Source organism: Passer domesticus, chromosome 13 (assembly GCF_036417665.1).
Source record: "Passer domesticus isolate bPasDom1 chromosome 13, bPasDom1.hap1, whole genome shotgun sequence".
NCBI classification, from domain to species: Eukaryota; Metazoa; Chordata; class Aves; order Passeriformes; family Passeridae; genus Passer; species Passer domesticus.
In genome coordinates this window covers 17990619-18018579 of record NC_087486.1, presented here as the reverse complement: position 1 = coordinate 18018579, position 27961 = coordinate 17990619, and the positions used below count along the sequence as shown (strand labels likewise).

Here is a 27961-nt window from a genome sequence, read left to right as displayed (position 1 = left end):
AAGACCCGTCTCTGGCCTCGTTCATCAGCACTTGAAGCAAGTGTGCTCCGGCGTCTGGGAGTGCAGGTCGCTCACACGGGCTCACTGTGGACACGCCACAATCACACAGTCATTGAGTGCACCAGAGAACCTGGCCTCTAATAAAAGGCATGAATCCCATAGCCAATGCCTTGCATGTCTCTACTTTTTCCTTCTTCTCTCATCTCTCATGTCACTTTCCCCATTTCCTCTCTCTGGCAGCTTGGCTTCTCTCTCTCCTGCCTGCAGCTTCAGCACATGTGTGACCCTGCAGGAACAGCCTGCCCACAGGGAAGTGGGAGAGGACTCTTTGTCAGGAACTGAAGTGACAGAACAAGGAGGAATGGGATCAAACTGCAAGAGCTGGAATCCATTCCATGATGGGAAGAAGTTCTTTCCTGTCAGGGTGCTTGTCCCTGACACAGGGACCAGTGCAGAGAGGCTGTGCATACCCCATGCCAAGGAACATCCAAGTCCAGCTTGGACAGGGGCCGCAGCAACCTGCTGTGCTGGCAGCTTGCTCAGCTTGGAACCAGATGATCTTTAGGGTCCCTTCCTAGCCAAACCATTCAAGGATTTGATCATTCCACCATGCCCATCTCCCAAAGTGGAGTGGCCCTGAAACTTCTGTGACATCACAGCTCCCAGAGTGTTCCAGGTGGAATGTCCAGCACCTGGAAACGACCACAGCAGACACTCTGCCTGCTGCCAGCGCTCAGTTGTCGCTCGCTCTGCGCTCTGCCCGTCAGCACTCAGCTGTTGCTGCTGCTGCCTGGGATTTTCCTGCTGCCTGGACCGGAGCGCCAACCCCAGCAGGATGAGCACTGCTGTGCCAGTGGAGGTACAGTGCCATTCCAGGGAGGGAGCAGCCTGCTTGAGCAGGCTGCAGCCACGTGGCAATGGATGGTGTGGGACAGGAACCCCACTGTGAGATTGTGCTGTCTCCTGCAGACTGCCAGAGACACTGTGGAGGAGATTCAAGTGGACATGGTGCTAGGTGAGGAAGAAGGGATGGAGGTGGACACAGAAGAGCAAGTTGAGGAGATGGAAGTCGACATGGAGGACAATATCGAGGAGATGGAAGTTGATGAGGAGGACAATATCGAGGCGGTGGAAGTGGATGAGAAGGATGAGGAGGAGCCCATGGTCCTTGGATGAAGATGGAGCCTCACAAGTAAGACGGACAGATGCTCCCCATGCCCTGCCCACAGACACAGTGGCTGCCCTGACGCCAGCCTGGGGCTGGGCTGGATGGCCCCACTCAGGGACATGCTGCCCGCAGGGGGCCTGGATTGTGCTGCCACAAGCACCAGCCCTGGCCTCCCCTGCACTTGCCTGGGGCCACAGCAGCCCTGCCAGCCCTGTCCCAGCTCCTGGGGCCCAGCTCCCAACCCAGCTGAGCCCCGTGCTGGCAGCAGAATCCAGCTTTCCTTCTTCTTTTCTTCCAGGACTGATGGAGATGACGGCCGTAGATATTACGCCTGTGTATATACATTTAAAAAGTTTGAAGATTTCTGTAAATATGTTCACATCCTCGTAGTTCACTGTAAATATGTTTTGAAGATTGTTAGTCCATAGGATCCCATGCAAATATGTTCTGTAGATTGCTGTTGTTGTTCTAAGGATTGTTGTAATGAAAGGTGTTCTGTAAATCCTAGAGTTTGCCAATCTTTGGCAAATAAATACTGATTTTTTTTTAAAACCTCACTTGTCTTTGTCATTCCTTTGGGCACGGGCAGTGTTTGCACAGCTGGGATTTCCACTTGTTCCGGGATCCCGGGGCTGGAGCTCCCTGGGGCTGCTGCCAAGGCCACCCCGCGGCTGGGGGTCCCTGTGCACAGGGGGTCCCACTGACACCACTGCTGGTGCAGGACACTGCTGCTGCTCCTAGGCTGGGCCACAGCGGCGTCCCCAAGAGCTGAGCTGTCACCAGCACAGAGGGGGCTCTCACTGCACTGGCCCCTGCAGCCATGCCACCAAAGCAAGGCAGGAAACTTTCAGCCACCCTTCCTGCTGCAGCCACAGCCACTCCTGGCTCCAGAGCTGCCATCAGGCCACAGGGATGCAAAATCCACCTTCCCGCTCTCAAGGCCATGGCAGCCTTGGCAACTGTGGCACCTGCATCTGGGCTGCGGCGGGGGCTGATGTTTAAGGCTTGCAGCCTCCAAAGGCTCTGGGCTCTGCTTCCGGGCCTGCTCTGCACTGCCCTGGGCCCGCATTGCTCAAGAGACAAAAGCCAAGCCAGGGGATCCTCACCCTGCCCTCATTCCTACTGCTGGCAGCAGCCACTGGCTCCTGTCCCCCACTCGGGTGACAGCAGGACAGACAGGGCAGGCTCTGCTGGGCAGGGGCTGGGGGGCTTTGGGCCCTGTGGGTGCTGCTGCTGGGGACCATGGGCCCAACAGGGCCCCCAGCTCAGCCCCTGCCCGGGCAGCTGTCCCCAAAACTTCACACTCCCTGAGCATCCCCATCACTGGCGGCAGTGGGAAATCCCACGTGTTTTAGGAAAGAAATTCCCCACAGGAACTAAACCAAGGGCTCCAAGTGTTAAGTCAGCACTATTAAACAACTACGCTGGAGTAGACAGGCGGGCACACCTAACACTAGACCATCTGGCCAGGGAGGGAAATTTCACTAAACCTGAGGATCAAGCAATAGACCTTCCCCGACCTGTGTTAGAAGGGATAAAAGGTGTTGCAACCTCAGCTCTCATGCAGACACCTGATGGAACACCACCTACTCCAGATTTCACAGACATTCAGCAGGGACCTGGGCAATCCTTTAGAAAATTTATTGACCACCTTACACAAGCAATAGAGAAGCAAGTTGACCATCCAAAAGCCAGGCAGGAACTGCTTACTAAACTTCCTGAAACAAATGTTAGCAACTCCTGTAAAGACATTTTATGCTCTCTACCCCCCACCCAAAACCTACCGTGGCACAAATGGTCGAGGCATGCACCCTTAGGGCATCCTTCCACTGTGATGCCAGCATAGCTAAGGCTACCAGGCAGGGTCTAGTAGAGGTGCTAATAGCCTGCCAAGGTCTTCCCCGATGTAGTCATGAAAAAGGATCTTGTTTAACTGTGGGGAGATGGAGCATTTTCAAGAGAAATGGAAAAATAAAGGCTATTACCAGGGACCTTCTAGGTGTCACAAACACTCTCCTGACTGCCCCCCTCATCAACACGCTTTCCAACACCAGCAAAACCGGTGGCCTTCAGGAAACTCCACACAGGCCCACAGAAAGGCCCCACGCAATGACACCAAATGCAAGGCCTTTCCTCCCTCCTCTCCCCACCATCCTGGACAACCAGCACATCGACCTTCTCAGACCCGTTGGGACTGCTCGATTGCCACACAAGAACTCGACAAATGACAGGTCTGCCCTGGAATCCAAAGGCAGCTGGTAAGCTCCTTTTCAACTCAAATCCACCATGTTTACGTTCACCACATTCCAGCAGGCAAATATGGGCCTGAAGAACGGCCAGGAGACATTTGGATTTGAAGTGACACCAGGGAAGGGATGGAGGGACTCACCAAGGAGACTACCTGAGACAGTCAACTTGACACCTTTGCAGGACAGAACTCTCCAGGCTCTATGCTTAGACCCTCCCCTTTTCATTCCAAAAGGAACAGTCATAGCACAAGCCTACCTCCTACCCGACATGATCACCCCACCAGCTGATCCAATGGTGATGTGGGCACTGATTATGGGCTGAAATAGCCCCCTTCTGAAGTGTGCTTTGTCATGACAAGGGAGAAAGATATGTATTTCTCGACTATTAGATACAGGAGATGACATCACCCTGATTTCCTACTGCGGCTGGCCAAAAGAATGGCCCCTGGTTCCAGCTGCTGGGGTCATTTTTAGCATCAGGGGAAGTCTCTACCAGCTTTTGGAGTCCAGCTACCATCTGTGTGGAAGGTCCTGAGGGCAGACTTGCTACAATAAAATAATTTGTCACCTGCGCACCAAGAACACTTTGGGGTAGAGATCTCTTGTTCCCATCAGGGACAAGGCTAGAGGTCCTATCAACACCTCAGCATTTCTAGCCGGGGCCACTGAGCAGCGTGCCACCCTTAAGTTAACCTGGAAGACCAAGGATCCCATATGGGTGGATCAGTGGCCCCTCCCAGGCACAAAGTCAAAGGCGCGGCACTCCCTCGTGCAGCAGCAGCCGTCTACGGGCCACATGGTACCATCTACTAGCCCCTGCAATACGCCTGTCTTTCTCATACCAAAGCCAGGCAAGGACTAGGGGCGGCTCCTGCAGCACCTCAGGAAAATCAACGAGGTCATCGAGGACATGGGTCCCCTCCAGCCCCGCCTGCCCTCAGCCGCCATGTTACCTCCAGATTGGCAAATGGTTGTTACAGATCTAAAAGACTGCTTTCTGGACATCCCCTTGCAGCCCAGTGATGCCTCCCGGTTCCCCTTTTCTGTCCCTAAACCAACAAGGACCTTTACAGAGCTACCAGTGGACCATGTTGCCTCAAGGAACGAAGAACAGCCCAACGATTTGTCAATGCTTTGTAGCCCAAATTCTCTTGCCCATCCAGAAAAGACATCCTCATGCTGCCATTTTTCATTACATGCACGATATATTCATTTGTGCAGAAGCTGAAATGATTTTGGACAATGCACTACAAGATGTCATCACTGCGGTACAAGAGAATGGTTTTGAGAATGCAGAAGATAAAGTCCAAAAGACAGCCCCCAAGAAGCACCGCGGCCTAAAAATCGCAGAGAGAACCACCACACTCCAAACAATGCAAATCAAGGACAGCCCAAAGACCCTGTCAGAACGCCACCAACTCTGCAGAAGCATCAATGGGCTACGTTCACCGCTGGGAGTCACCACACAAGATCTCGCACCACTCGTCCTGCTCCTCAAAGGCAGCAAAGAACTCGATTCCCCACCATCCTTGACACCGGAGGCCCAAGCAGCTCTACAAAAGGTAGCTGAGGCAATTCAAACTAAACAGGCACACTGACACCAGCCTAATTTACCTTTCTCCCTGACAATCCTTGCTGTAAGTCCAAAATTCCAGGCATTATTGCTTTCAGTGGAACTCAACTATCTCCGATCCCCTGATAATAATTGCATGGGGTTTCAGATCACACCAACCTAGTAAAACGATAACAACCCCACAAATAGTTATTGCACAACTAATCAGGAAAGCTAGAGCGCGTCTGTGTCCCCTTGCAGGAACAGACCTTGCGAATATATATACTTACCTCTCACTCCAGAACACCTCTATTGGCTACTTCAAATACCTGAACCGCTGCAATACACCTTGGATAGTTACTCAGGACAAATTTCTAGTCATTTTCTAAAACAAAAACTCTTTATTTCGGCTCCCAATTTAGTCCTCAAACATCTAAATGCTAAACATCTTTAAAGGCTCTAACCGTTTCCACAGCTGCCTCTGGCAGCTCGCACCAATCACTCTTTACATGGAAAGACCCCACAACCCAACAAGGGGACTCAGATCTTGAATTCATTCACGGCTCTCCCCAAATTGCTGAATTGACTGCAGTCCTTAGGACCTTCTCCACTTTCAAAGAACCTATTCCTTTGATCGCTGATTCGGCAGATGTCTATGGCCTAGTGCAGCAGGCCAAAAATTCCATTTTCAAAGACATTTCTAACCCCAACTAGAGCATTTGCTTTCCCCTTTCATTTCTCTTTTGTCCCACAGACAACACCCACACTATATCATTCACAAAAGGTCTCATACCACCCTTCCTGCATTTATAGTAGGCAACGCTAGAGCAGATGCCCCAGCAATGGTTCTCCAAACCTCCCTACAGAATGGTTTTGACCAGGCTAGGATCCACCACCACTTCTACCATCCAAACATTCCTGCACCGCTCAGCATCTTTAAAATTACCCAAGATCAGGCAAGATCCATGGCAAACACCTGCCCAAATTGTCAGCAACATGCCTTTGCTTCTGTCACAGCTGGAGTCAACCCAAGAGGACTAAAGACTCTCCAGATCGGGCAATCACACATCACACACCAAGCTCCTTTTGGGAGACTAAAATTCATCCCCGTCTCAATCCACACCGACAACGGTGCGGTTTTCGCTCCTGCCCATGCTGGTGAGAAATCAAAAGATGCTATAAAACGTTACTTTTTAGCTTTTTCCGCCTTCCCAGCTCCACAGGAAAATAAAACTGATCATGGTCCTGCTTATACCTCCCACTGATTCCAACCATTTTCTGACCAGTGGGGTACAAAACATGTCACAGCCATACCACACTCGGCCACAGGACAGTCCATAGCGCAGAGGGCCCACTCTTCCATCCAAAGGATCCTTGATCAACAGAGTCAGGGAGTGCACGTATTATCTCCCATTGAGAGACTGGCCAAGGCCCTTGATGTGCTCAACATTTTCAACACCACATTTATGGAGCCAACTCTCCCAGTCATCAGGCGTTTTGCATTTAATTTGCAGCCCAGTGAAAAGAAAAGCCACCTGTGTTGATCAAAGACCCTGAATCCAAACAAATGATGGGCCCTTTCCCATTCATTACTTGGGGGAGGGGATATGCTTGTGTCTCTACAGCAGCAGGCCCAAGATGGATCCCACCAAAAAACATCAAACCCTTCTGCCAATGGCGAGGCAAACACCAGAGCCACCATCAGAAGAACAGAATGAAAGCCTAAGAGAGACAGCAGCAGCCTGGAAAAGAAGAAGAAGAAGGACAGAAGAAGATCCCCTAAGCAGCGTGGACCACACAGACCAACACCAAGAGAGCTCAGACACCACTAAGCGGGATATATCACTTAACATTTGTAAAAACTGTATTCTAGCCTTGATATTTGATTCTTCTAATAACCTGACTTCTAACCATTGCCTTACAGAAGAGGAAGTTTAGTGGGACCAGAATTTAAGTTTCACATTGCAATCTCCCTATCTCTTTACTTTCAGACTACCCAAGCCTCCACCCACTTCTAAATTAGCTAAAGTCAAAGGATGCTGTCCTTTGTTGCCACTGCAGCAGGCAGCCACAAGCAGCAAAGCTCCTCACTATGCCACGTGCCTTCAGCTGGCTGCTTCCACAGCCAAGCCACAATTTCTTGCCCATGGCCACGTTTGTCAACCTCTTCTCACATAGGGAGTCAGTATACCAGAGCGTCCAGCTGCTCAAAGATCAAACAAACAAGACCCAGACGAAAGGCAACAAAGACTGGCCCACTGGAATTTTGAAAGACTGGGGCATGAAAGGCTGGCTTTCACCTTTACTTAAGACTGTTTTGTGGACTTTGTTTGTTATATACATTGCGTTGGTTTGTCTATCCATTTTTGCTAAACGCTTGCAAAAGTCCATGGCAGAAGCCTTCATTCTTGAAAACAAAAAGGGGGCAGTTGTGGAGGCCCAGGGGCCTCTCATTGCAACTGTAATACCTTAGGGCAAAGGGGACCAAGGTGAAACAGAGAAACCCCTCTGAACGCAAGGCTCTCACCCATGGCCACTTGCAGCCTCTTGCAATCTGCAGGTTTTGTTGCTATCACCCACTTCAACTGCCATTTTTTCCTTATATCTACTCTCCAGAGAATGTTCTTCCCTCTCTTCTCCCCTGCTGGTCCTGGCTTCGCACATTCACCCCCGCCATATGAAACCCTCAGTCCCCAGCCTCATTTTCTCTCTGGCCCTGGACCCTCTTCAATGCAATGCACACGTTTGGAGTTGCACACAAAGACCCGTCTCTGGCCTCATTCATCAGCACTTGAAGCAAGTGTGCTCCGGCCTCTGGGAGTGCAGGTCGCTCACACGGGCTCACTGTGGACACGCCGCAATCACACAGTCATTCAGTGCACCAGAGAACCTAGCCTCTAATAAAAGGCATGAATCCCACAAATCACACAACCCAATGCCTTGCATGTCTCTACATTTTCCTTCTTCGCTCATCTCTCATGTCACTTTCCCCATTTTCTCTGTCTGGCAGCTTGGCTTCACTCTCTCCTGCCTGCAGCATCAGCCACATGTGTGACACTGCAGGAACAGCCTGACCTACAGGGAAGTGGGAGAGGACCCTTTGTCAGGAACTGAAGTGACAGAACAAGGAGGAATGGGATCAAACTGCAAGAGCTGGAATCCATTCCATGATGGGAAGAAGTTCTTTCCTGTCAGGGTGCTTGTTCCTGACACAGGGACCAGTGCAGAGAGGCTGTGCATACCCCATGCCAAGGAACATCCAAGGCCACCTTGGACAGGGGCCGCAGCAACCTGCTGTGCTGGCAGCTTGCTCAGCTAGGAACCAGATGATCTTTAGGGTCCCTTCCTAGCCAAAGCATTCAAGGATTTGATCATTCCACCATGCCCATCTCCCAAAGTGGAGTGGCCCTGAAACTTCTGTGACATCACAGCTCCCACAGTGTTCCAGGTGGAACGTCCAGCACCTGGAAACGTCCACAGCAGACACTCTGCCTGCTGCCAGTGGTCAGTTGTCGCTCTCTCTGCGCTCTGCCCGTCAGCACTGAACTGTTGCTGCTGCTGCCTGGGCTTTTCCTCATGCCTGGACCGGAGCGCCAACCCCAGCAGAATGAGCACTGCTGTGCCAGTGGAGGTACAGTGCCATTCCAGGGAGAAAGCAGCCTGCTTGAGCAGGCTGCAGCCACGTGGCAATGGATGGTGTGGGACAGGAACCCCACTGTGAGATTGTGCTGTCTCTTGCAGACTGCCAGAGACACTGTGGAGGAGATGCAAGTGGACATGGTGCTAGGTGAGGAAGAAGGGATGGAGGTGGACACAGAAGAGCAAGTTGAGGAGATGGAAGTCGACATGGAGGATAATATTGAGGAGATGGAAGTTGATGAGGAGGAAAATATCGAGGCGATGGAAGTGGATGAGAATGATGAGGAGGAGCCCATGGTCCTTGGATGAAGATGGAGTCCCACAAGCAAGAAAGGCAGATCCTCCCCATGCCCTGCCCACAGACACAGTGGCTGCCCTGACGCCAGCCTGGGGCTGGGCTGGATGGCCCCGCTCAGGGACACGCTGCCCGCAGGGGGCCTGGATTGTGCTGCCACAAGCACCAGCCCTGGCCTGCCCTGCACTTGCCTGGGGCCACAGCAGCCCTGCCAGCCCTGTCCCAGCTCCTGGGGCCCAGCTGGGCCCAGTGCTGGCAGCAGAGTCCAGCTTTGCTTCTTCCTTTCTTCCAGGACTGATGGAGATGACGGCCGTAGATATTACGCCTGTGTATATATGTTTGAATAGTTAGAAGATTTTTGTAAATATGTTCTTAGGTTAGTAGTTCTCTGTAAATATATTTTGAAGATTGTTAGTCCCTAGGATCCCATGTAAATAAATCCTGTAGATTGTTATTGTTGTTGTTGTTGTTCTAAGGATTGTTGTAATGAAAGGTGTTCTGTAAATCCTAGAGTTTGCCAATCTTTGGCAAATAAATACGGCTTCTTTTTAAACCTCACTTCTCTTTGTCATTCCTTTGGGAACAGGCAGCGTTTGCACACTTGGGATTTCCACTTGTTCTGGGATCTCGGGGCTGGAGCTCCCTGGGGCTGCTGCCACGGCCACCCCGCGGCTGGGGGTCCCTGTGCACAGGGGGTCCCACTGACACCACTGCTGGTGCAGGGCACTGCTGCTGCTCCTGGGCTGGGCCACAGCGGCGTCCCCAAGAGCTGAGCTGCCACCAGCACAGAGGGGGCTCTCACTGCACTGGCCCCTGCAGCCATGCCACCAAAGCAAGGCAGGAAACTTTCAGCCACCCTTCCTGCTGCAGCCACAGGCACTCCTGGCTCCAGAGCCGCCATCAGGCCACAGGGATGCAAAATCCACCTTCCCGCTCTCAAGGCCACGACAGCCTTGGCAACTGTGGCACCTGCATCTGGGCTGCGGCGGGGGCTGATGTTTAAGGCTTGCAACCTCCAAAGGCTCTGGGCTCTGCTTCCGGGCCTGCTCTGCACTGCCCTGGGCCCGCATTGCTCAAGAGACAAAAGCCAAGCCAAGGGATCCTCACCCTGCCCTCATTCCTACTGCTGGCAGCGGCCACTGGCTCCTGTCCCCCACTCGGGTGACAGCAGGACAGACAGGGCAGGCTCTGCTGGGCAGGGGGTGGGAGGCTTTGGGCCCTGTGGGTGCTGCTGCTGGGGACCATGGGCCCAACAGGGCCCCCAGCTCAGCCCCTGCCCGGGCAGCTGCCCCCAAAGCCCCACACACCCTGAGCATCCCCATCACTGGTGGCAGTGGGAAATCCCACATACGTGACTAAAGAAATTCCCCAGAGCAAGTGAACCAAGGGTTCCATGGGGAAAGTCAGCACCCGCTGATGTTTAAAGCACCTTTGCAAAGGTGGCTGCAGGGCAGCTGTGATCTCCAGGGCCTCTGGCACTGCCTGCTGTGCACGTGAGGCTGTGGGGCTGCTCCCAGTGGGACACAGCACTGGGCTCACGCCAGCCCTCAGCCCCTCACAGCTGATCCCAAGGAGCAGCCTCAGAAAGCACTTTCACACCACTTGCTGCAGATATTAAACAGGACTACATGTCATTCAAAGAAGCCACGTTGCCAATTTTCTTGCGGTGTCGGGGCATCAGAAGCCTGGAAGGTGGCTCTGAATGTGCACTCAGGCCACTCAGGCTCCTAACACAGCAATGAAGTCTCAGGAAGAGGCAGTCTGGTGGAGGTCCAGGGGCCTGCCATTGGAACTCTAATATCTCAGGGCAAAGATGACCAAAGTGAGACACTCCCCTCTGAATGCAATGATCTTGCCCTCGGACATTTGCAGGCTCATGATGATGCAACAGGTTTTCTTGGTATCATCAACTTTGTGTTTACCTTATATGTACTCTCCAGAGAACGTTCTCCCCTCTCTTCTCCCCTGTTGCTCCTGGCTTACTACAGTGCTTCACCCCTTCTCCCCAGCGAATGAAACCCTCAGTCCCCAGCCTCATTTTCTCTCTGGCCCTGGACCCTCTTCATGGCAATGCACAGCGTTTGGAGTTCCACACAAAGACCCGTCTCTGGCCTCGTTCATCAGCACATGAAGCAAGTGTGCTCTGGGCTCTGGGAGTGCAGCTCGCTCACACGGGCTCACTGTGGACACGCCGCAATCACACAGTCATTGAGTGCACCAGAGAACCTGGCCTCTAATGAAAGGCATGAATGCCACAGCCCACCCAACCCAATGCCTTGCATGTCTCTACTTTTTCCTTCTTCGCTCATCTTTCATGTCACTTTCCCCATTTGCTCTGGCTGGCAGCTTGGCTTCTCTCTCTCCTGCCTGCAGCTTCAGCCACATGTGTGACCCTGGCTGGCAGCTTGGCTTCTCTCTCTCCTGCCTGCAGCTTCAGCCACATGTGTGACCCTGCAGGAACAGCCTGACCTACAGGGAAGTGGGAGAGGACTCTTTGTCAGGAACTGAAGTGACAGAACAAGGAGGAATGGGATGAAACTGCAAGAGCTGGAATCCATTCCATGATGGGAAGAAGTTCTTTCCTGTCAGGGTGCTTGTCCCTGACACTGGGACCAGTGCAGAGAGGCTGTGCATACCCCATGCCAAGGAACATCCAAGGCCAGGTTGGACTGGGGCCGCAGCAACCTGCTGTGCTGGCAGCTTGCTCAGCTTGGAACCAATGATCTTTAGGGCCCCTTCCTAGCCAAACCATTCAAGGATTTCATCATTCTACCATGCCCATCTCCCATTGTGGCGCGGCCCTGAAACTTCTGTGACATCACAGCTCCCAGAGTGTTCCAGGTGGAACGTCCAGCACCTGGAAACCAGCAGAGCAGACACTCTGCCTGCTGCCAGCGCTCAGTTGTCGCTCGCTCTGCGCTCTGACCCTCAGTGCTGAGCTGTTGCTGCTGCCGCCTGGGATTTTCCTGCTGCCTGCTTTGGAGCGCCAATCCCAGCAGGATGAGCACTGCTGCTCCAGTGGAGGTACAGTGCCATTCCAGGGAGGGGGCAGCCTGCTTGAGCAGGCTGCAGCCACGTGGCAATGGATGGTGTGGGACAGGAACCCCACTGTGAGATTGTGCTGTCTCTTGCAGACTGCCAGAGATGGTATAGAGGAAATGGAAGTGGACATGGTGCTGGATGGGGAAGAAAGGATGGAAGTAGACACAGAAGAGCCACTTGAGGAGGTGGAAGTCGAAGAGGAGGACAATATCGAGCAGATGGAAGTGGACGAGGAGGATGAGGAGGAGCCCATGGTCCTTGGATGAAGATGGAGCCCCACAAGTAAGACGGACAGATGCTCCCCATGCCCTGCCCACAGACACAGTGGCTGCCCTGACGCCAGGCTGGGGCTGGGCTGGATGGCCCCGCTCAGTGACACGCTGCCCGCAGGGGGCCTGGATTGTGCTGCCACAAGCACCAGCCCTGGCCTGCCCTGCACTTGCCTGGGGCCACAGCAGCCCTGCCAGCCCTGTCCCAGCTCCTGGGGCCCAGCTCCCAGCCCAGCTGGGCTCAGTGCTGGCACCAGAGTCCAGCTTTGCTTCCTCCTTTCTTCCAGGCCTGATGCAGATGATGGCCACAGATACGTCGCCTCTGTACATATGTTTGAAAAGTTAGAAGAATTCTGTAAATATGTTCGTCGCTTAGAAGTTCTCTGTAAATATGTTTTGAAGACTGTTAGTCCATAGGATCCCATGGAAATATGAAAGGTGTTCTGGAAATCCTAGAATTTGCCGATCTTCAGCAAATAAATACTGCTTCTTTAGAAAACCTCACTTCTTTTTCTCATTCCTTCGTGCCGGGGTCTGCTGCCAGTGGTCTCTGCCCCAGCACGGGAAAAGGTGGTTCTGGGCAGGCCGCGCTTTCGAAGAAGGAGTCTGGACTCTTGCTTTTTGGTCTTCAGTTGACTTTATTGTTCCTTATCTCCAAAGTTTTTCTGTCTGTCCAGCCGAGGTCTGATCAGCAAGCCAGCCAAGGGCACTCTCCCATGCCCACGGGGTGGTTGTCTCTTTTCTAGTGAAAACTACATAGTAGATATTTACCTTTAATTTCCAATACTTTTCGCCCTTGTTGGCAAGTGCACTTTCTCTATGAACCAATGCACACATGCCAACATCATCCTGAACATGGATGCCAAGAAGAAGAAAGAAGAAGGACAGGGCACGCCCAAATTCCTCCACCTTGGGACTCCCGACCCATGCACAGAATTCTAAATCCCCCCTGTACAACATAGAAAACCCCCCTGTACAGTGCATTATAATTTTGTCCTTCACCCTGTGATTCCTACTACTGTGCTACTTAAACTTTTGTGGCCTGTAGTTCTTCATATAAGGTTGGCAATTTGCTCCATGAATTAAGATCAAATTTCAAGGTGTCTTTGGCTTCCTGCCAGGGTCTCCGAGCCCCTACCAGGGCTTTGAGACATCCAGGGCATCCAGAGAGATGCTCTGGGTTTCGACACCTTTGGACACAGGCAGCATTTATACAGTTGGGATTTCCACTTGTTCCGGTATGCCGGGGCTGGAGCTCCCTGGGGCTGCTGCCACGGCCACCCCGCGGCTGGGGGTCCCTGTGCACAGGGGGTCCCACTGACACCACTGCTGCCGCTGGGCACTGCTGCTGCTCCTGGGCTGGGGCACAGCGGCGTCCCCAAGAGCTGAGCTGTCACCAGCACAGAGGGGGCTCTCACTGCACTGGCCCCTGCAGCCATGCCACCAAAGCAAGGCAGGAAACTTTCAGCCACCCTTCCTGCTGCAGCCACAGCCACTCCTGGCTCCAGAGCTGCCATCAGGCCACAGGGATGCAAAATCCACCTTCCCGCTCTCAAGGCCTTGACAGCCTTGGCAACTGTGGCACCTGCATCTGGGCTGCTGCAGGGGCTGATGTTTAAGCCTTGCAGCCTCCAAAGGCTCCGGGCTCTGCTTCCCAGCCTGCCCTGCACTGCCCTGGGCCCGCATTGCTCAAGAGACAAAGCCAAGCCAGGGGATCCTCATTCTTACTGCTGGCAGCTCTCTCCCCCCAGTGGCCACTGGCTCTTTTCCCCCACTCAGGTGACAGCAGGACAGGCTCTGCTGGGCCGGGGGTGGGGGGCTTTGGGCCCTGTGGGTGCTGCTGCTGGGGACCATGGGCCCAACAGTTCCCCATGCTCAGCCCCTGCCCGGGCAGCTGCCCCCAGAGCTTCACACTCCCCAAGCATCCCCATCACTGGCAGCAGTGGGAAATCCCACGTGTTTTAGGAAAGATATTACCCACAGGAACTAAACCAAGGGCTCCAAGTTGAAAGTCAGCACTATTAAAAGACTATGCTGGAGTAGACAGGTGGTCACACCTAACACTAGACCATCTGGCCAGGGAGGGACTTTTCACTAAACCTGAGGATCAAGCAATAGACCTTCCCCGACCTGTGTTAGAAGGGATAAAAGGTGTTGCAACCTCAGCTCTCATGCAGACACCTGATGGAACACCACCTACTCCAGATTTCACAGACATTCAGCAGGGACCTGGGCAATCCTTTAGAAAATTTATTGACCACCTTACACAAGCAATAGAGAAGCAAGTTGACCATCCAAAAGCCAGGCAGGAACCGCTTACTAAACTTCCTGAAACAAATGTTAACAACACCTGTAAAGACATTTTATGCTCCCTACCCCTCCACCCAAAACCTACCGTGGCACAAATGATCGAGGCATGCACCCTTAGGGCATCCTTCCACTGTGATGCCAGCATAGCTAAGGCTACCAGGCAGGGTCTAGTAGAGGTGCTAATAGCCTGCCAAGGTCTTCCCCGATGTAGTCATGAAAAAGGATCTTGCTTTAAATGTGGAGAGATGGAGCATTTTCAAGAGAAATGGAAAAATAAAGGCTATTACCAGGGACCTTCTAGGTGTCACAAACACTCTCCTGACTGCCCCCCTCATCAACACGCTTTCCAACACCAGCAAAACCGGTGGCCTTCAGGAAACTCCACACAGGCCCACAGAAAGGCCCCACGCAATGACACCAAATGCAAGGCCTTTCCTCCCTCCTCTCCCCACCATCCTGGACAACCAGCACATTGACCTTCTCAGACCCATCGGGACGGCTCGATTGCCACACAAGAACTCGACAAATGACAGGTCTGCCCTGGAACCCAAAGGCAGCTGGTAAGCTCCTTTTCAACTCAAATCCACCATGTTTACGTTCACCACATTCCAGCAGGCAAATATGGGCCTGAAGAACGGCCAGGAGACATTTGGATTTGAAGTGACACCAGGGAAAGGATGGAGGGACTCACCAAGGAGACTACCTGAGACAGTCACCTTGACACCTTTGCAGGACAGAACTCTCCAGGCTCTATGCTTAGACCCTCCCCTTTTCATCCCAAAAGGAACAGTCATAGCACAAGCCTACCTCCTACCCGACATGATCACCCCACCAGCTGATCCAATGGTGATGTGGGCACTGATTATAGGCCGAAATAGCCCCGTAATGAAGTGTGCTTTGTCATGACAAGGGAGAAAGATATGTCTTTCACAACTATTAGATACAGGAGGTGACATCACCGTGATTCCCACTCTGGCTGGCCAAAAGAATGGCCCCTGGTTCCAGCTGCTGGGGTGAGTTTTAGCATCAAGGGAAGTCACTACCAGCTTTTGGAGTCCAGCTACCATCTGTGTGGAAGGTCCTGAGGGCAGATTTGCTACAGTAAAACCATTCATCACCTGCGCACCAAGAACATTTTGGGGTAGAGATCTCTTGTTCCCATCAGGGACAAGGCTAGAGGTCCTATCAACACCTCAGCATTTCTAGCCGGGGCCACTGAGCAGCGTGCCACCCTTAAGTTAACCTGGAAGACCAAGGATCCCATATGGGTGGATCAGTGGCCCCTCCCAGGCACAAAGTCAAAGGCGCGGCACTCCCTCGTGCAGCAGCAGCCGTCTACGGGCCACATGGTACCATCTACTAGCCCCTGCAATACGCCTGTCTTTCTCATACCAAAGCCAGGCAAGGACTAGTGGCGGCTCCTGCAGCACCTCAGGAAAGTCAACGAGGTCATCGAGGACATGGGTGCCCTCCAGCCCCACCTGCCCTCAGCCTCAATGTTACCTCCAGATTGGCAGATGGTTGTTACAGATCTAAAAGACTGTTTTCTGGACATCCCCTTGCACTCCAATGATGCCTCCCAGTATGACTTTTCTGTCCCTAAACCAACAAGGACCTTTACAGAGCTACCAGTGGATGATATTGCCTCAAGGAACGAAGAACAGCCCAACGATTTGTCATTGGTTTGTAGCCCAAATTCTCTTGCCCATCCAGAACAGACATCCTCATGCTGCCATTTTTCATTACATGCACGATATATTCATTTGTGCAGAAGCTGAAATTACTTGGGACATTGCACAACAAGATGTCATCACTGCGCTACAGGAGAATGGTTTTGAGATTGCAGAAGATAAAGTCCAAAAGACAGCCCCCAAGAAGCACCGCGGCCTAAAAACTGCAGAGAGAACCACCACACTCCAAACACTGCAAATCAAGGACAGCCCAAAGAATCTCTCAGAACGCCACCAACTCTGCCAAAGCATCAATGGGTTACGTTCACTGCTGGGAGTAACCACACAAGATCTCGCTCCAATCTTCCTGCTCCTCAAAGGCAGCAAAGAACTCCATTCCCCACCATCCTTGACACCGGAGGTATAAGCAGCTCTACAAAAGGTAGCTGAGGCGATTCAAACTAAACAGGCGCACTGACACCAGCCTAATTTACCTTTCTCCCTGGCAATCCTTGCTGTAAGTCCACAATTGCATGCATTATTGTTTTCAGTGGAACTCAGCTATCTCTGATCTCCTGATAATAATTGCATGGGGTTTCAGATCACATCAACCTAGTAAAACGATAACAACCCCACAAATAGTTATTGCACAGCTAATCAGGAAAGCTAGAGCGCATCTGTGTCCCCTTGCAGGAACAGACCTTGCGAATATATATACTTACCTCTCACTCCAGAACACCTCTATTGGCTAATTCAAATACCTGAACCGCTGCAATACACCTTGGATAGTTACTCAGGACAAATTTCTAGTCATTTTCTAAAACACAAACTCTTTATTTCTGCTCGCAATTTAGTCCTCAAACATCTATAATAAGCTAAACACCTTTAAAGGCCCTAACTGCTTTCACAGCTGCCTCGGGAGCTTGCACCAATCTCTCTTTACATGGAAAGACCCCACAACCCAACAAGGGAACTCAGATCTTGAATTCATTCACGGCTCTCCCCAAATTGCTGAAATGACTGCAGTCCTTAGGACCTTCTCCACTTTCAAAGAACCTATTCATTTGATCACTGATTCAGCAGATGTCTATGGCGTAGCATAGCGGACCAAAAATTCCGTTTTCAAAGACATTTCTAACCCCAACTAGAGCATTTGCTTTCCCTTTTAATTTCTCTTTTGTCCCACAGACAACACCCACACTATATCATGTACACAAGGTCTCATACCACCCTTCCTGCATTTATAGTAGGCAATGCTAGAGCAGATGCCTCAGCAATGGTTCTCCAAACCTCCCTATGGAATGTTTCTGACCAGGCTAGGATCCGCCACCGCATCTACCATCCAAACATTCCTGCACCGCTCAGCATCTTTAAAATTACCCAAGATCAGGCAAGATCCATGGCAAACACCTGCCCAAATTGTCAGCAACATGCCTTTGTTTCTGTCACAGCTGGAGTCAATCCAAGAGGACTAAAGACTCTCCAGATCGGGCAATCACACACCAAGCCCCTTTTGGGAGACGAAAATACATCCCCGTCTCAATCCACACCAACAACGGTGCGGGTTTCGCCTTTGCCTATGCTGGTGAGAAATCAAAAGATGCTATAAAACGTTCCTTTTTAGCCTATTCCACCTTCCCTGTTCCACAGGAAATGAAAACTGATCATAGTCCTGCTTATACCTCGCACGGATTCCAACCATTTTCTGACCAGTGGGCTATAAAACATGTCACAGCCATACCACACTCTGCCAGAGGACACTCCATAGTCCAGAGGGCCCACTCTTCCATCCAAAGGATCCTTGATCAACAGAGACAGGGAGTCCACGTATTATCTCCCATTGAGACACTGGCCAAGGCCCTTGATGTGCTCAACTTTTTTAACATCTAATTTATGGAGCCAACTCCCCCAGTCATCAGGCTTTTTGCTTTTCATGTGACTGCAGCCCAGTGAAAAGAAAAGCCACCTGTGTTGATCAAAGACCCTGAATCCAAACAAATTATGGGCCTTTCCCATTCATTACTTGGGGGAGGGGATACGCTTGTGTCTCTACAGCAGCAGGCCCAACATGGATCCCACCAAAAAACATCAAACCCTTCTGCCAATGGCGAGGCAAACACCAGAGCCACCATCAGAAGAACAGAATGAAAGCCTAAGAGAGACAGCAGCAGCCTGGAAAAGAAGAAGAAGAAGGACAGAAGAAGATCTCCTAAGCAGTGTGGACCACACAGACCAACACCAAGAGAGCTCAGACACCACTAAGCGGGATATATCACTTAACATTTGTAAAAACTGTATTCTAGCCTTGATATTTGATTCTTCTAATAAGCTGAGTTCAAACTCTTGCCTTACAGAAGAGAAAGTTTAATGGGACCAGAATTTAAGTTTCACATTGCAATCTCCCTATCTCTTTACTTTCAGGCCACCCAAGCCTCCAGCCACGACTAAATTAGCTAAAGTCAAAGGATGCTGTCCTTTGTTGCCGCTGCAGCAGGCAGCCGCAAGCAGCAAAGCTCCTCACTATGCCACGTGCCTTCAGCTGGCTGCTTCCACAGCCAAGCCACAATTTCTTGCCCATGGCCACGTTTGTCAACCTCTTCTCACATAGGGAGTCAGTATACCAGAGTGTCCAGCTGCTCAAAGACCAAATCAACAAGATCCAGACAAAAGGCAACAACGACTGGCTCACTGGACTTTTGAAAGAATGGGGCATGAAATGTTGGCTTCGACCTTTAGTTAAGACTGTTTCGTGGGCTTTGTTTCTTGTATTCATTGTGTTGGTTGTCCTATCCATTTTTGCTCAACGCTTGCAAAAGTCCATGGCAGAAGCCTTCATTCTTGAAAACAAAAAGGGGGCAGTTGTCCAGGAGCCGCTCATTGGAACTGTAATACCTTAGGACAAAGGGGACCAAGGTGAAACAGAGAAACCCCTCTGAATGCAAGGCTCTCACCCATGGCCACTTGCAGGCTCTTGCAATCTGCAGCTTTTGTTGCAATCACCCACTTCAACTGCCATTTTGTCCTTATAGCTACTCTCCAGAGAATGTTCTTCCCTCTCTTCTCCCCTGCTTCGCCCCTTCTCCTTCCAATATAAAACCCTCAGTCCCCAGCCGCATTTTCTCTCCGTCCCTGGACCCTCTTCATGGCCATGCACAGCGTTTGGAGTTGCACACAAAGACCCGTCTCAGGCCTCATTCATCAGCACTTGAAGCAAGTGTGCTCCGGCCTCTGGGAGTGCAGGTCGCTCACACGGGCTCACTGTGGACACGCCGCAATCACACAGTCATTCAGTGCACCAGAGAACCTAGCCTCTAATAAAAGGCATGAATCCCACAAATCACACAACCCAATGCCTTGCATGTCTCTACATTTTCCTTCTTCGCTCATCTCTCATGTCACTTTCCCCATTTTCTCTGTCTGGCAGCTTGGCTTCACTCTCTCCTGCCTGCAGCATCAGCCACATGTGTGACACTGCAGGAACAGCCTGACCTACAGGGAAGTGGGAGAGGACTCTTTGTCAGGAACTGAAGTGACAGAACAAGGAGGAATGGGATCAAACTACAAGAGCTGGAATCCATTCCATGATGGGAAGAAGTTCTTTCCTGTCAGGGTGCTTGTCCCTGACACTGGGAGCAGTGCAGAGAGCCTGTGCATACCCCATGGCCACGAACATCCAAGGCCAGCTTGGACAGGGGCCGCAGCAACCTGCTGTGCTGGCAGCTTGCTCAGCTAGGAACCAGATGATCTTTAGGGTCCCTTCCTAGCCAAACCATTCAAGGATTTGATCATTCCACCATGCCCATCTCCCAGTCTGGAGCGGCCCTGAAACTTCTGTGACATCACAGCTCCCACAGTGTTCCAGGTGGAACGTCCAGCACCTGGAAACCAGCAGAGCAGACACTCTGCCTGCTGCCAGCGCTCAGTTGTTGCTCGCTCTGCGCTCTGCCCATCAGCGTTGAGCTGTTGCTGCTGCCGACTGGGATTTTCCTGACGCCTGCTCTGGAGCGCCAATCCCAGCAGGATGAGCACTGCTGTGCCAGTGGAGGTACAGTGCCATTCCAGGGAAGGGGCAGCCTGCTTGATCAGGCTGCAGCCACGTGGCAATGGATGGTGTGGGACAGGAAGCCCACTGTGAGATTTTGCTGTCTCTTGCAGACTGCCAGAGACATTGTGGAGGAGATGGAAGTGGACATGGTGCTGAATGAGGATGAAAGGATGGAGGTGGACGTGGAAGAGTAGGTTGAGGAGATGGAAGTAGACGTGGAGGATGACATCGAGGAGATGGACGTTGTTGAGGAGGATAAGGAGGAGCCCATGGTCCTTGGATGAAGATGGAGCCTCACAAGTAAGACGGGCAGATGCTCCCCATGTCCTGCCCACAGACACAGTGGCTGCCCTGACGCCAGCCTGGGGCTGGGCTGGATGGCCCCGCTCAGGGACACGCTGCCCGCAGGGGGCCTGGATTGTGCTGCCACAAGCACCAGCCCTGGCCTGCCCTGTACTTGCCTGGGGCCACACCAGCCCTGCCAGCCCTGTCCCAGCTCCTGGGGGCCAGCTCCCAGCCCAGCCTGGCCCAGTGCTGGCAGCAGAGGCCAGCTTTGCTTCTTTCTTCCTTCCAGGTCTGATGGAGATGATGGCCGTACATATTACGCCTCTGTATATATGTTTAAATAGTTAGGAGATTTTTGTAAATATGTTCTTAGGTTAGTAGTTCTTTGTAGATATGTTTTGAAGACTGTTAGTCCATAGGATCCCATGTAAATATGTGCTTGATTGTTGTTGTCATAAGGATTGTTGTAATGAAAATTGTTCTGTAAATCCTAGAATTTGCCGATCTTCAGCAAATAAATACTGCTTCTTTATAAAACCTCACTTCTCTTTCTCATTCTTTTGGGCACTGTCAGAACCCCGGACGTCCCCCTGACCATCCTAAATGATTCCAGCCCCAGCCAGGGGGCTTTAAAACCCTGGCAGGGGCTTCAGAGTCCCTGGCATGTAGCCAAAGACCCCTGTGGCTTTGAATTTAACCCATAAAGCAAGTTACAACCTTTATGTCAAGAATTAAAAGTCACAAAAATTTAGATAGTCTAGTAATAGTAATCACAAAGTGAACAGAAAACCTTTAGAGCACTGTACACAGAGGTTTTGAACCTCGTACCAAAGAGTTTGGAATTCTCTACATAGAAGTCAAAGGTTCTAAGATAGAAAAATTTGGGCGTACCCTGTCCTTCCTCTTTCTTCTCCCTAGCATCCATATGAAAGATGATGTTAGCATTCACAAATTGGTTTCAAGTAGAAAGTCACTATCTAACATAAGTAATAGGTATTAAAACATTATTGTAAACATAGTATATGTGATGGACAATTCTATAAGTTAAAGCCATTGAAAGTGTTACTGTTAAACATGAAGTTTCAATAAGTTAAGTGTGTTAATTATGTTGTTGTTAAAATGTCAAACCTCTAATGTTACTGTTGATTTGAAGCTGTAATAAGCAAAGTTGTTGTTACAAAGTTGAACCTGTTAGTTACCTCCACTGTTAATCCCCGCAGTTCACACCCACCCTTGTTACCGCGGTCAAGTGCTGCCTCCACTGCTCTCTAAAATGGCGCCGAGGAAACCTCTCTGGGAAATATGCAAATCAAGAGAAAGTCAAGGGAATCTAACTATAGACCTTGAAACCGACAAACTAAACTAAAATTCAAGAATGGTTCTGCTGGCAAAAAGTACTGCTATTCAATTAGTGAGGTTTTAAAAATCGCTGTAACCTCAACAGAACAAAGTTGAAGTGAGGACCCTAGACTCTGAGCCAGACAGTTGACTTCCTGGGCACGCTCGTGAGGACGGAAGCCCCAGTTCTGCTGTGCAGCAAAACTGCGTCACCTCCTCCTCTGCGTCGCTACCGGGAGCAGTGGCGATGTGCGCGACCCCTCGGGCCCCCACCCAGAGCTGATCACTTAATAAAGGCATTAAAAAGGAGAAAGATCTCCTGCTCGATTCATTTCAGTATACGCAGTTCTTAATATAAAAGATAACACCAACGCGAGAGGCAAAAAGAGTACCTTCAGTTGACCTGCTGAACAAAACTCAGCAGGCCAGACAAAAAATGTTTTAGACAAAATATAAAAATCAACCTTAAGAGCGTGAACCACAAACTTCTCAACTCTTCTTTTGACAGCTAACTTAGAAAAAAGAGACTTTTAACATACCTTGAAATACTCTCAACCAAACAAAACCCAAGAGGCACAGGCAGCGTTTGCACAGTTGGGATTTCCACTTGTTCTGAATCGACGCCGACAACGGTGTGGTTTTCGCCTTTGCCCATGCTGGTGAGAAATCAAAAGGTGCTATAAAACGTTCCTTTTTAGCTTTTTCCACCTTCCCTGTTCCACAGGAAATGAAAACTGATCATGGTCCTGCTTATACCTCCCACTGATTCCAACCATTTTCTGACCAGTGGGCTATAAAACATGTCACAGCCATACCACACTCTGCCACAGGACACTCCATAGTCCAGAGGGCCCACTGTTCCATCCAAAGGATCCTTGATCAACAGAGACAGGGAGTCCACATATTATCTCCCATTGAGACACTGGCCAAGGCCCTTGATGTGCTCAACTTTTTCAACACCTCATTTATGGAGCCAACTCCCCCAGTCATCAGGCGATTGGCATTTAATTTCACTGCAGCCCAGTGAAAAGAAAAGCCACCTGTGTTGATCAAAGACCCTGAATCTAAAAAAATTATGGGCCCTTTCCCATTCATTACTTGGGGGAGAGGATATGCTTGTGTCCCTACAGCAGCAGAGACATTGTATTCATTGTGTTGCTTATTTTATCCAGTTTTGCTCAACGCTTGCAAAAGTCCATGGCAGAAGCTTTCATTCTTGAAAACAAAAAGGGGGCACTTGTGGAGGCCCAGGGGCCTCTCATTGCAACTGTAATACCTTAGGGCAAAGGGGACCAAGGTGAAAGAGAGAAACCCCTCTGAATGCAGGGCTCTCACCCATGGCCACTTGCAGGCTCTTGCAATCTGCAGCTTTTGTTGCCATCACCCACTTCAACTGCCATTTTTTCCTTATAGCTACTCTCCAGAGAATGTTCTTCCCTCTCTTGTCCCCTGCAGGCCCTGGCTTCGCCCCTTCTCCCCCCCATATAAAACCCTCAGTCCCCAGCCTCATTTTCTCTCTGGCCCTGGACCCTCTTCCTCGCAATGCACAGCGTTTGGAGTTCCACACAAAGACCCGTCTCTGGCCTCGTTCATCAGCACTTGAAGCAAGTGTGCTCCGGCCTCTGGCAGTGCAGGTCGCTCACACGGGCTCACTGTGGACACGCCGCAATCACACAGTCATTGAGTGCAGCAGAGAAGCTGGCCTCTAAAAGAAGTCATGAATCCCGCAGCCCACCCAACCCAATGCCATGCATGTCTTTACATTTTCCTTCTTTGCTCATCTCTCATGTCACTTTCCCCATTTCCTCTCTCTGGGACCTTGGCTTCACTCTCTCCTGCCTGCAGCTTCAGCCACATGTGTGACCCTGCTGGAAGAGCCTGACCCACAGGGAAGTGGGAGAGGACTCTCCGCCAGGAACTGAAGTGACAGAACAAGGGGGAATGAGATGAAACTGCAAGAGCTGGAATCCATTCCATGATGGGAAGAAGTTCTTTCCTGTCAGGGTGCTTGTCCCTGACACTGGGACCAGTGCAGAGAGGCTGTGCATACCCCATGCCAAGGAGCATCCAAGGCCACCTTGGACAGGGGCCGCAGCAACCTGCTCTGCTGGGAAGTTGCTCAGCTTGGAACCAGATGATCTTTAGGGTCCCTTCCAAGCCAAACCATTCAAGGATTTCATCATTCTACCATGCCCATCTCCCAGTGTGGCGCGGCCCTGAAACTTCTGTGACATCACAGCTCCCACAGTGTTCCAGGTGGAACGTCCAGCACCTGGAAACCAGCAGAGCAGACACTCTGCCTGCTGCCAGCGCTCAGTTGTCGCTCGCTCTGCGCTCTGCCCGTCAGCGCTGAGCTGTTGCTGCCGCCTGGGATTTTCCTGACGCCTGCTCTGGAGCGCCAATCCCAGCAGGATGAGCACTGCTGCTCCAGTGGAGGTACAGTGCCATTCCAGGGAAGGGGCAGCCTGCTTGAGCAGGCTGCAGCCACGTGGCAATGGATGGTGTGGGACAGGAAGCCCACTGTGAGATTTTGCTGTCTCTTGCAGACTGCCAGAAATGGTAGAGTGGAAATGGAAGTGGACATGGTGCTGGATGGGGAAGAAAGGATGGAGGTAGACACAGAAGAGCCACTTGAGGAGATGGAAGTCGAAGAGGAGGACAATATCGAGCAGATGGAAGTGGACGAGGAGGATGAGGAGGAGCCCATGGTCCTTGGATGAAGATGGAGCCCCACAAGTAAGACGGACAGATGCTCCCCATGCCCTGCCCACAGACACAGTGGCTGCCCTGACGCCAGCCTGGGGCTGGGCTGGATGGCCCCGCTCAGGGACACGCTGCCCGCAGGGGGCCTGGATTGTGCTGCCACAAGCACCAGCCCTGGCCTGCCCTGCACTTGCCTGGGGCCACACCAGCCCTGCCAGCCCTGTCCCAGCTCCTAGGGCCCGGCTCCCAGCCCAGCTGGGCCCAGTGCTGGCAGCAGAGGCCAGCTTTGCTTCTTCCTTTCTTCCAGGCCTGATGCAGATGATGGCCACAGATATGACGCCTCTGTAAATATGTTTGAAAAGTGAGAAGAATTCTGTAAATATGTTCGTCGCTTAGAAGTTCTCTGTAAATATGTTTTGAAGACTGTTAGTCCATAGGATCCCAGGAAATATGAAAGGTGTTCTGGAAATCCTAGAATTTGCCGATCTTCAGCAAATAAATACTGCTTCTTTAGAAAACCTCACTTCTCTTTCTCATTCCTTCGTGCCGGGGTCGGCTGCCAGTGGTCTCTGCCCCAGCACGGGAAAAGGTGGTTCTGGGCAGGCCGCGCTTTCGAAGAAGGAGTCTGGACTCTTGCTTTTTGGTCTTCAGTTGACTTTATTGTTCCTTATCTCCAAAGTTTTTCTGTCTGTCCAGCCGAGGTCTGATCAGCAAGACAGCCAAGGGCACTCTCCCCCGCCCACGGGGTGGTTGTCTCTTTTCTAGTGAAAACTACATAGTAGATATTTACCTTTAATTTCCAATACTTTTCGCCCTTGTTGGCAAGTGCACTTTCTCTATGAACCAATGCACACATGCCAACATCATCCTGAACATGGATGCCAAGAAGAAGAAAGAAGAAGGACAGGGCACGCCCAAATTCCTCCACCTTGGGACTCCCGACCCATGCACAGAATTCTAAATCCCCCCTGTACAACATAGAAAACCCCCCTGTACAGTGCATTATAATTTCGTCCTTCACCCTGTGATTCCTACTACTGTGCTACTTAAACTTTTGTGGCCTGTAGTTCTTCATATAAGGTTGGCAATTTGCTCCATGAATTAAGATCGAATTTCCAGGTGTCTTTGGCTTCCTGCCAGGGTCTCCGAGCCCCTGCCAGGGCTTTGAGACATCCAGGACATCCAGAGAGATGCTCTGGGTTCCGACACTTTTGGGCACAGGAAGCATTTGCACAGTTGGGATTTCCACTTGTTCCGGGATCCCGGGCCTGGAGCTCCCTGGGGCTGCTGCCACGGCCACCCCGCGGCTGGGGGTCCCTGTGCACAGGGGGTCCCACTGACACCACTGCTGGTGCAGGGCACTGCTGCTGCTCCTGGGCTGGGGCACAGCCGCGTCCCCAAGAGCTGAGCTGTCACCAGCACAGAGGGGGCTCTCGCTGCACTGGCCCCTGCAGCCATGCCACCAAAGCAAGGCAGGAAACTTTCAGCCACCCTTCCTGCTGCAGCCACAGCCACTCCTGGCTCCAGAGCTGCCATCAGGCCACGGGGATGCAAAATCCACCTTCCCGCTCTCAAGGCCTTGACAGCCTTGGCAACTATGGCACCTGCATCTGGGCTGCTGCAGGGGCTGATGTTTAAGCCTTGCAGCCTCCAAGGGCTCCGGGCTCTACTTCTGGGCCTGCCCTGCACTGCCCTGGGCCCGCATTGCTCAAGAGACAAAAGCCAAGCCAGGGGATCCTCATCCTGCCCAAATTGCTGAATTGACTGCACTCGTTAGGACCTTCTCCGCTTTCAAAGAACCTATTCATTTGATCACTGATTCGGCAGATGTCTAAGGCCTAGTGCAGCGGGCCGAAAATTCCATTTTCAAAGACATTTCTAACCCCAACTAGAGCATTTGCTTTCCCCTTTCATTTCTCTTTTGTCCCACAGACAACACCCACACTATATCATGTACACAAGGTCTCATACCACCCTTCCTGCATTTATAGTAGGCAATGCTAGAGCAGATGCCCCAGCAATGGTTGTCCAAACCTCCCTATGGAATGTTTTTGACCAGGCTAGGATCCGCCACCGCTTCTACCATCCAAACATTCCTGCACCGCTCAGCATCTTTAAAATTACCCAAGATCAGGCAAGATCCATGGCAAACACCTGCCCAAATTGTCAGCAACATGCCTTTGCTTCTGTCACAGCTGGAGTCAACCTAAGAGGACTAAAGAGTCTCCAGATCGGGCAATCACGCATCACACACCAAGCCCCTTTTGGGAGACTAAAATATATCCCCGTCTGAATTGACACCGACAACGCTGCGTTTTTCGCCTTTGCCCATGCTGGTGAGAAATCAAAAGGTGCTATAAAACGTTCCTTTTTAGCTTTTTCCACCTTCCCTGTTCCACAGGAAATGAAAACTGATCATGGTCCTGCTTATACCTCCCACTGATTCCAACCATTTTCTGACCAGTGGGCTATAAAACATGTCACAGCCATACCACACTCTGCCACAGGACACTCCATAGTCCAGAGGGCCCACTCTTCCATCCAAAGGATCCTTGATCAACAGAGACAGGGAGTCCACATATTATCTCCCATTGAGACACTGGCCAAGGCCCTTGATGTGCTCAACTTTTTCAACACCTCATTTATGGAGCCAACTCCCCCAGTCATCAGGCGATTGGCATTTAATTTCACTGCAGCCCAGTGAAAAGAAAAGCCACCTGTGTTGATCAAAGACCCTGAATCTAAAAAAATTATGGGCCCTTTCCCATTCATTACTTGGGGGAGAGGCTGTGCTTGTGTCCCTACAGCAGCAGAGACATTGTATTCATTGTGTTGCTTATTTTATCCAGTTTTGCTCAACGCTTGCAAAAGTCCATGGCAGAAGCTTTCATTCTTGAAAACAAAAAGGGGGCAGTTGTGGAGGCCCGGGGGCCTCTCATTGCAACTGTAATACCTTAGGGCAAAGGGGACCAAGGTGAAAGAGAGAAACCCCTCTGAATGCAGGGCTCTCACCCATGGCCACTTGCAGGCTCTTGCAATCTGCAGCTTTTGTTGCCATCACCCACTTCAACTGCCATTTTTTCCTTATAGCTACTCTCCAGAGAATGTTCTTCCCTCTCTTGTCCCCTGCAGGCCCTGGCTTCGCCCCTTCTCCCCCCCATATAAAACCCTCAGTCCCCAGCCTCATTTTCTCTCTGGCCCTGGACCCTCTTCCTCGCAATGCACAGCGTTTGGAGTTCCACACAAAGACCCGTCTCTGGCCTCGTTCATCAGCACTTGAAGCAAGTGTGCTCCGGCCTCTGGCAGTGCAGGTCGCTCACACGGGCTCACTGTGGACACGCCGCAATCACACAGTCATTGAGTGCAGCAGAGAAGCTGGCCTCTAAAAGAAGTCAT

General features: G+C 51.4%; 2 protein-coding genes and 1 long non-coding RNA gene across 4 annotated transcripts; all 3 read left to right on the top strand.

Moving 5' to 3' along the window:
- The first annotated feature begins 732 nt into the window (after positions 1–732).
- LOC135280082 (ring-infected erythrocyte surface antigen-like) lies at positions 733–1698 on the top strand. Of its 2 annotated transcripts, XR_010347153.1 has the most exons (3): positions 733–859; positions 970–1192; positions 1467–1698. XR_010347153.1 is itself a non-coding variant. In XM_064387837.1 (2 exons), the coding sequence occupies exons 1-2, from the start codon at positions 836–838 to the stop codon at positions 1174–1176; spliced, it is 231 nt and encodes a 76-aa protein (XP_064243907.1). In that variant the 5' UTR covers positions 739–835; the 3' UTR covers positions 1177–1222. The 2 variants fall into 2 exon arrangements, 1 of the variants encoding a protein (XP_064243907.1); XM_064387837.1 differs by lacking the exon at positions 1467–1698 and having other exon boundaries at positions 739–859; positions 970–1222.
- A 6775-nt stretch (positions 1699–8473) lies between these two features.
- Positions 8474–8978, top strand: LOC135280074 (ring-infected erythrocyte surface antigen-like). The gene is made up of 2 exons (XM_064387828.1): positions 8474–8600; positions 8711–8978. The coding sequence occupies exons 1-2, from the start codon at positions 8577–8579 to the stop codon at positions 8915–8917; spliced, it is 231 nt and encodes a 76-aa protein (XP_064243898.1). The 5' UTR covers positions 8474–8576; the 3' UTR covers positions 8918–8978.
- A 2822-nt stretch (positions 8979–11800) lies between these two features.
- LOC135280468 (uncharacterized) lies at positions 11801–12695 on the top strand. The gene is made up of 3 exons (XR_010347391.1): positions 11801–11927; positions 12038–12227; positions 12502–12695. It is a non-coding gene; the product is annotated as an uncharacterized LOC135280468 (long non-coding RNA).
- The last annotated feature ends 15266 nt before the right edge of the window (positions 12696–27961 follow it).

Bases quoted from the DNA above. Each gene is read 5' to 3' on its own strand.
- LOC135280074 (XM_064387828.1), top strand. From the start codon at position 8,577: ATGAGCACTGCTGTGCCAGTGGAG. The intron at 8,601-8,710 runs GTACAGTGCCAT...TGTCTCTTGCAG, and splicing joins GCACTGCTGTGCCAGTGGAG to ACTGCCAGAGACACTGTGGA.
- LOC135280082 (XM_064387837.1), top strand. From the start codon at position 836: ATGAGCACTGCTGTGCCAGTGGAG. The intron at 860-969 runs GTACAGTGCCAT...TGTCTCCTGCAG, and splicing joins GCACTGCTGTGCCAGTGGAG to ACTGCCAGAGACACTGTGGA.